At 47.8% G+C, this 8,854-nt stretch overlaps 1 protein-coding gene across 10 annotated transcripts in view; it reads left to right on the top strand.

Annotated features, from left to right (window-relative positions):
• TNC (tenascin C) overlaps positions 1–7,898 on the top strand; it is a 94,861-nt gene extending 86,963 nt beyond the window's left edge. For 8 of the 10 annotated variants that reach the window (XM_059071066.2, XM_067040878.1, XM_067040879.1 and 5 more), the window contains 4 exons: positions 743–839; positions 1,720–1,881; positions 4,430–4,593; positions 7,171–7,898. In XM_059071066.2, coding sequence (XP_058927049.1) covers positions 743–839; positions 1,720–1,881; positions 4,430–4,593; positions 7,171–7,281 — 534 coding nt within the window. In that variant the 3' untranslated portion in view covers positions 7,282–7,898. The remainder of the gene's footprint in view (positions 1–742; positions 840–1,719; positions 1,882–4,429; positions 4,594–7,170) is intronic. The other 2 variants (XM_067040881.1, XM_067040883.1) reach the window with 1 other exon arrangement.
• The last annotated feature ends 956 nt before the right edge of the window (positions 7,899–8,854 follow it).

The raw sequence follows: 8,854 nt of genomic DNA on the forward strand, positions 1-8,854 counted from the left end.
GGGTGGGGGCAGAGGAGAGGCCGAGGTTCCCCCCCCATGTCCCCTGACACTAAAGTGCGTGAGGTTCTCCGAGACAGTGCCTGTCACGTGGAGACACTCAGGAATTCTCCCTTAAACAAAGGAACGGGAAAGAAGCTGGGGATAAAAACCAGTTCCCCTGCCTTCCCCTAACTTATCTCACTTGATCCTCAAAAAACTCTGTGATCTATAAACGACAGTGGTCAGCGAGCCCCTTACGTTTATCAGTTAACATTGGCCATCGACCAGGCACTGTGCGAAGGGTTTTACACGAATTATTTCCGTCCCATTCCCATATGAGCTGGGTAGTATTTTTTTTTTAATTGTTAAACTTTATTTCTCAGAGCAGCTTTAGATGGGCAGCAAAGTTGAGCAGAAAAGGTTCGCTGAGTCCCCGTGTGTGCCTCCTGTCCCCACAGGCACGGCCTCCTCCACTGTCAGCGCCCCACACCACAGGGGTGCGTGTGCTACAGGCGGCGAGCCTCCGCTGGCACGTCACAGTCGCCCAAAGCTGGGTGGCAGGCTTACTAATCTGTACTTTTCGGGTGAGAACACTGAGGCTCCGAGAGGGGAGGTGACGTGCACTGAGTCACATGGCAGATTAGTGAGGACAGAGGTGCGGACGGGTGCTTCTCCTACAGTGGATGTTTCTTCCTCTCAGAAGGAGGTCTTCTCTTTCCTTCAATAGCTTAAGCGCACCCAGATTCACTGGTTATGTTTATAGGTGTTCCTGAGACGCAAAAATGGACGTGAGGATTTCTATCGAAACTGGAAGGCCTACGCTGCTGGATTCGGGGACCTAAAAGAAGAATTCTGGCTTGGTAATACAGCCTGCGCGTTTGTGTCCCAAATGTCCATTTCCGTCCTCCTTGTCATCTGTCCTAACCCACAGCGAACTGTGGGAGAGGAAATCGGTTAGGGGGAAACAATAGCTCTGGTGGTCGACACAGGGTATCCAGTTCTCTACGGAAAGACTTTAAATTCTCTGGGTCATTAAAAACAAAAATCCAGTCAAAGGAGAGCCAACAGCCAGGCCTTAAGAATAAGCCAAGCCTCAAGTCAATCACTGGGCCATTTAGAGAATTATCCTCACTGATGTCATTCACTGCTTCCGTCCTATGCTAAGGCCCTCAGGGCCACAACCTCTAAGTCTTATAGCACCCCACAATGTACAAAATTCCTATCTTGCACCTGGGAAAACAGAGCCTCAGAGAGGTTACGCTGCTGGCCATGGGAATCTAGCCAGTAAAGAGTTGAGCTGCAGTGTGAACTCTCCCAGGCCAACACAACAATGCCATCATCCATCCATCGGTGCAGCCCACCCTGCAACAAGAGACCAGCACAGGGCACTGTCCTACGTTCCAGCACCCAGACCAGGGAATGTCTGTCCCTATCATCCACTGCCTCCCACTTGTAAGGAGCTTTAGAGTTTAAAAGGTACGCGCTCCACCTTATCTCCTTTATCTTCATAATACGTTAGGAGGTTGGCAGGGCAAAGATGTCAACACAATTTTAGCTGAGGCTCAGAAACCGTATATATCTCACCTGGTGTTGCAGCAGCAAAGAGCAAACCAAGCTGCAAGCGCAGGCGTGACGCAAACCTCTTTAAGAGCACGTGCAGCCGCTGCTCTTACGGGGTGAGTAAGAATGAGGGCCTCGGCCACTGCGCTCCTTAGGCAACCCCTTGCCTGTCGTCCACAGGGCTGGACACCCTGAACAAAATCACAGCCCAAGGTCAGTACGAGCTCCGGGTGGACCTGCGGGACCACGGGCAGTCAGCCTACGCCGTCTACGACAAGTTCAGCGTGGGAGACGCCCGGACTCGCTACCGGCTGAAGGTGGAGGGGTACAGCGGGACAGCAGGTATGGACAGACATCCTCAGAGCCCAGGGAGCTGCAGAACCTTCTCGGGTTTTCAGCCAGTTCCTCCACTCCTCATTCCTTCCTTCATGGGTCCATCCGTTTATCGACAAATATCTGAATCCCTACTAGGTGCCAACCGGCAGAACTACAGTTGAACAAGGTTGGGGAGATATTTTGGTCACCAAAACATAGAGTAGGTTGGGAATTAGGACGATCAGGATGGACTTGTAGCTACCATCACTCAAAATATGTCTTTTTCTTATCCATGTTTAGATATCCGTTTTAGACTGAGAAAAAAAGCAGTCTCTTGGGAGCCTTAATAGTCATCTACTCCTGTGCTTCTCAATTTATTACATATATATGACCCACTGGGGGATCCTATTGGTGTGCTGACACAGTATGTCTGGGGTGAAATCAAGATGCTGCATTTCTGATAAGTTCCCACATGATGCCACTGTTGGTGGCTTTGCTGGTCTGTGGCCAGTACTTTGAGTAGCAGACAGTCCACTCCATCACCCAGCTGGACGAATCTCTTCTAAGGCATTCCTGCCACGTGGCCATCCAGCCTCAGCCTGCACATTCCCAGGCCCAGAAGCTCACTACCTCTCCAGCAGTCCTTCACTCCTTGACTGGTACATAACCTAGTTTGGGTTTTGAAGATTTCTTTGACTTGTAATGGCCTTTGTGTGGTTTTCTGGCACCACATTATAGGAGAAACAAATAAGGAAACAATATGCATTCTGGCCCACTAGGTAGCAGCTTCTTTTGCAGATACTTCATATGCATCACCCTCCTTTAGTTCTCACCAAAAAATATATATATATATATCTCCAGGAGATATTGCTATTATACAGATGAGGAAACTGAGGCTCAGAGAAGTTTGGCGATTTGCCCAAGATGTAACAGCTTGTGGATGGTGGGCCCACGGTACAAGCCTGGCTGCTGACGAGTATTCTTGGTAACAAGGGGGATCGGGTGTAAGACCGTGACCACGCCACGTCACCCCCTGCCCACTCTGGGGTGGTTTTCAGTTACATTTATTGAAACAGAAGAGACAGATGTTATAGCACATTCCCAACCTTTCAGCCCTGAAAGAATACATCCATAATGGGAAAAGCCTCCACATAAGATTTGAGCCAAAAGCCAGGCTCAACCTAAGGAAAGACTGAGCTCTTTAGAGGTCAGTCTGGTGGAAATGAAGAGAGAGACCCAGGGGCGAAAATTGTTTTCATTCTTGCATCCCTCAAAGAATTCTCACATTTTATTACCTGGCTGTAAATACCTCTTTTGTTGAGATGGCTTCAGGCAAGGAGGATATTGTTTCAGGGCAAGCAAAGGCGAGTGGCAGGAATGTGGCCTCCACCCACCTCTCTCTGTATTTCCAACAGAAAATGAGCCATGATATGACCCTTCACTGAGCAAACCCTTGGAGCTACATCCTCCGGTCTTATTTCATCAATATCTAGCTGCCATCCTCATGTTCTTGATAGCTTCATCAGTTAACAAGGCACCCAAGTCCCTCTGACAACTTGCAACAAAATATCAGGATAGAATGCCTTGATGTCTTGAAATTTTTCTGTACCGCATTGACCAGGGTTGGGACTGAGGGGACACAGGAAGAAATGGCACTTAAATGCTCCTAAAATTCAATATATTTTCAATAACAAACTAGATTCCCATATAGCACTATATATACACGGACTTTTTGTCTAAGAATCAGGGAAAACTGGTCCCATAAACACTTTGAAGAATAACTGTACGATATACAAGCTATTCGGTGACATCTAAAACCCGAAAGGTTTGCTTATAAGTATGGCTCTGTAGGCTGAGACTCAAGATAGACTGTCTCAGGATAGCTCTGGAAAACCAGCACGGCAGAGTGGAAAACTAAACTCATACCAGAACTTGATAAATATTAGATGGGTGAGTGAATAAGTGAGTGAACGTGAGTTAATGAATAAATAGACAATAAGTAAATAAATACATGAAAAAAATAGCTTTAAAGTATGGCTCTGAATGCTTGCATTTGAGGGGAAAGCACACCATTATTAAATACAAATTTCCCACCTTACTCTCTGAGTTCCTTTACGTAAAGTGAATGCAAAAACAATCATAAAAATAGCAACAATCATGACCGTTTGCACACCATACTACCTGTTTAGTGTACACTTTCATATCCATTGCTCCAACAGCCCTCCGACAGCCCAAATCAATGTGCTAGTTCCATTCTACAGATGGGAAAACTGAGGTTCAGCAAGAGGCTTGACCTGTGCAGGGTCACAGCTAAGAGTGAAAGAGATGGGATTGGAGCTGGACCCTCCAAAGCCACCTGTAGCGCCCTCCTTCTACCACCTTATGCTGCTTCTATCAGAAACAAGGCTCAGGGATGACACTCATGTCCTATCCAGGCCCACGCTGGATCTTAATTCGGGGTCCAGCGTTCGAGGCCGGCCCACCCCAGGGCCCTGCAGTCGTCACCGTAGTGCTGCCCTTCACAGCCCACAAGGAGCTCCAGCTGGGCTCTCAGTCTGTGCTTTCTCTCTCCCAGGTGACTCCATGGCCTACCACAACGGCAGATCCTTCTCCACCTTTGACAAGGACACAGACTCGGCCATCACCAACTGTGCCCTGTCCTACAAGGGGGCTTTCTGGTACAAGAACTGCCACCGCGTCAACCTGATGGGGAGATACGGGGACAATAACCACAGTCAGGTGAGCGGACTGCGAGGCCCCGGGCAGGGCTGAGGCCAGGAGGCAGGGAGGACCCCAGATCTAAGACAACAGGGTTTTTCACAGCAGGGAGAAATCTCCATGGCACTGCAGGCCAGGAAAGATCACAGAGACAGCATGACTTAAACCACGAAGATCCCAAGGAGACCCACTGGTCAGCGAGACACCAAATATAGCAAGCTTTCCTCACATTAAGTCTTTGTCTGAACCCCAGAAGGAAACAGATGAAAGTGGAGGCTGTCTAGGTGAACCAGGGGTGATGCAGGCCCGGGGTGCTGCTTCCCCGCCCTGGCCTAGAGGCACCTCCAGCACCCCAAGAACATCTCAGAGCAAAGACCACAGATTTTAAGTCCCTTCCTTTTTTGATTCCTAAGATCGAGGTCCAGAAAAAGGTGACTTCCCTGAGGTCACAGAGCAAAGCTGGAGGCAGGGCCAAATCTTCCAGCCCTCCAAATTTCCCTGCACCCCACAGGATGCTGTGACACAATTTCTGCAGTCATAGAAACGGATTTTTTAGATTCCCTGTGGAAATAAGTGAGCAAAGCCAAATTCAACCACCATCTCACACTGAGTCCTGCCTGCACTAGCAGGTGCCTGAAAAGTGGGCAAAGTCTCGTGGGCCCAGCTACTTAACCCTGATGGTTCTTCTCAGCGGCCATCCCTGCTCCAGGGAGGAAGGATGGTTATTCACCCAGACTGGTCACCCTGGGCTGGGCCTTGGCAAGTCTTACCCAGTCTGCAACCTGGGATCCCTTTGTAAAAAGGCAAAGGGACAAATCACACCAAACAGCCCCAGGAATTCTGATGGGTGGTCCTGGGTGGGATGCAGCATCTCGTCATCTTGCTTATTTACACTTTTGTTGTTGGGTTTTTTTTTTTTGTTTTTACCTGCTGCTCTCTGCTATTAATGATTTTGATACACGTGTTTATGTTGATTTAACTACCAGCAAATGATTGTAGACCTTACCTTGACATAATTTCTGACACTTTTCAAAGCATTCTCGCCTTGTCTCCCATGTGCCTCACTTTTACTCTGCAAGGGGACCAGGAACATGGCTTTTCATGCCTATTTTACAGAGGAGGGAAGACTTGAAGGGCACCCCTGGACACCAGTCCTGTGTTTTCTCCATCTTATCATGTGGCCTCAATAACACATCCACTCTGAGAGCTACCGTATTGCCTTTATCTCCTTGTTCCCTAACACCGGTGTAACACAAAGTCCTTTGGGAGGGGGAGAAGAAGCTACATGCCAAAAGGAAACTTCTTTTTCCATCCAATTTTGGAAGAAGGAGATGACATAAAAGATCACAGAACAATTACGGGAGTTCAGTCCCAGCTCTGGCTCTGTGTGGCCTCTGTGAAGTCACTCTCCCTCTCCGCCTTCAGTCTCCACCTTAGCACGAGGGGGGCTAGCTTCCAGCTCTGAACCTCTATCAGAGGGGAGAACGAGGGCAGAGGAAGACAGCACAAGGACCAAGCTGAGTAATTACAAACACGTTTGCCCGTAAAATGAGTCGGCTCTTCTCAAATCCCATCCCCCTGGCAGATACAGAGACTGTCCAATATCAGTCAATGCCAACAAATCAGAATCAAACAAAACATCTACATTTTCCCTCATTTCACCAGCCATTACCTTCTCTGTGGACATGTTCCCTCCCAGCCCTACGAAGCTTAAAGAGAAGAGGTGTCAGTGCGCAGGGTGGAGGCCTTATGGGAGGACTCTCTGAAGCTGACCCCCACCCCTAGTAGGACAAGGGGTCTGTGGGATTCCATGGGCAGATTCTACCATCTGCAGACTTTGCTAAAGAGTGAGACCTGGAACTAGGAGGCCCGGAAGCAAATATAGTCTTTCCCCGAGGAAAATCTTTGGCCAAAATTCCGAGAATCTCTCTCCCTTCTTGAGATCGGGGAAGAATATTTACGGAGCACCTATGATGTTTCCAGCACTGTGGTAGCTCCCTTACCGACCCATTTAATCTTCGCAGCATCCTTCCAAGGTTAGCATTATTGGGCCTTAAGAAAAAAAATAATGAAACTGAGGCCCAGAATGTTTTGATAACTTGTTCATTTATCTCTCAAGGAAGAGCCCTAAGATTTAAGCTTATATGTCAGGTTTGCAAAACCTGTGTCCACGGATGCTCTTTGTGCCGTTCCATAGGAACCCCTATTAAAACACTCCATAGGAATCCTGGGAAGTATAGATGCCCCTGCATATAGCTACTCAATTCCGTAAGCTCCAATCATGATCCGAATTCCTGCAGCACCTAATTCTAATGATGGCAGGTTTCATCAGCCACCACTGTATTTCAAGATGGCAGATCAAAGCTCAGTGCAAACTCAGGTGACTTTTGCCTAAAGTAAAAAAACTGAGTGTGATTCAGCCAGCCCCTTTGAAAGTTTTCACTACACAGATCAATAAACAGATGGGCAAGAGACAGCTGTGAACTACCAAACGGTCAAGTTGAAACGGAACTCATCTTGTTCCGTCAACGAAACAGCAGTGGTCGGTGAACACCTTGCCTGATGGAAACCAATCTGAAGGTCTTCTCTTTTTCACAGGGTGTTAACTGGTTCCACTGGAAGGGCCACGAGTATTCAATCCAGTTTGCTGAGATGAAGCTGAGACCCAGCAGCTTCCGAAACCTCGAAGGCAGGCGCAAACGTGCATAAATTCTGGGGACAACTGGTGGGGAGAAGAGTAGGGCCCAGAGAGTGAAAATAATGTTACCAAAGCATCAATGTGGGCGGTCTGACCATTAAGCCGCATCTGGGCATCTGGCGGGAGCTAAAGTTGACCACGGATCACCCAGGCCGGCGGCAGCAGCGCTGGCCTCACCCACTCTGCAATGACTTCCCTTCACACCAAAGACCACAGTGTCCAACAGGTTTCCATTTTGTTGTCTGATTCAGCAAAAGTCTTCCAGTGACAGCATCACAGTGATTTTCCTTCTCTTGGGTGGCTCTGGGAATGAGAGCGGGGTAGGCTGTACAGTGGTAGTTTGTTTTAGAACCAGCTGTATTTTACACAAAGCCGTATAATTAATTATCATTATTTTTGTTAGCAGTGATTCAATGTGTGTCTTGAAGCCGTCCCTTTTTTTACATTTCAGAAAAGCAATACTGTTTCGATTTTAAGGATATGATTAATATTATTAATATAATAATGATGATGATTATGTAAACTAAGGATTTTTTAAAGAGATCTTCCTTTCCAAAACACATCTGGACAGTACCTGATTGTATTATTTTTTTGTTGTTTAATAAAAGCACAAGTACTTTTAAATTTGGCCATTGGTTTTCCTTTCATTGTCGAGCCTGAGTGCCACCAAAGCCACCAAATTCCACCAATATATTTGAGCAAAGGAGGGATATTGGAAGGGAGAGGAAAGGAGGGATGATGGCCCAGCAGGAGGGGAAGAAGGCAAGGGAGACTACAGGCTGGGAGAGAGGAAAACAGTTTTGAACAAAGCTGAATAAGTTTGGGAAAAGCTTATAACTTAAGATACAGCTCCCTGCTCAACACTTCCAAGACTAGCGGTTCATCGTTTTAAAAGGCGCTTCTGGGGCTTCCCTGGTGGCGCAGTGGTTGAGAATCCGCCTGCCGATGCAGGAGACACGGGTTCGTGCCCTGGTCCGGGAAGATCCCACATGCCGCGGAGCAACTAAGCCCGTGAGCCATGGCCGCTGAGCCTGTGCGTCCGGAGCCTGTGCTCTGCAACGGGAGAGGCCACAACAGTGAGAGGCCCGCATACCGCAAAAAAAAAAAAAAAAAAAAAAAAAAAGGCGCTTCTGTACCCATTTTCTAATGCAGTCTCCTAAAAGTTCTATGACATAGATGAGGTGGCAGTTGTTATCGTGCAAGGGTTAAGGTCCCCCAGAAGCAGACTGCCTGTGTTCAAACCTTGGCTCCACCATTCCTTAGCTCCCTAACCTCTCTGTGCCTCAGTTTTCTCGTCAGAAAAGTGGGGATACACGGACTTCTTAATTTCATAGCATTTTTGTGGAAAATAAATGATATCATCCCCATGAGGCCCTTCGCATGGCGCCTGGCAGATATCAAGCGCTCATAAGCATGGGCTGTCGCTACTATCACTCGATATATGGTGGACTGGGGGGGGGCGTCATAGGATGGAATGACTTGCCCGCGGCTATTTACCCAGTTAATAATAGAACTAGGATTTAAACTCAGGCCTTCTGGCCTCAGTGTTCTTTCTCTCCCCCAAGCCTCTGGTGAAGATCTCTC

This window comes from Kogia breviceps, chromosome 8 (assembly GCF_026419965.1).
Source record: "Kogia breviceps isolate mKogBre1 chromosome 8, mKogBre1 haplotype 1, whole genome shotgun sequence".
Classification (NCBI taxonomy): domain Eukaryota; kingdom Metazoa; phylum Chordata; class Mammalia; order Artiodactyla; family Physeteridae; genus Kogia; species Kogia breviceps.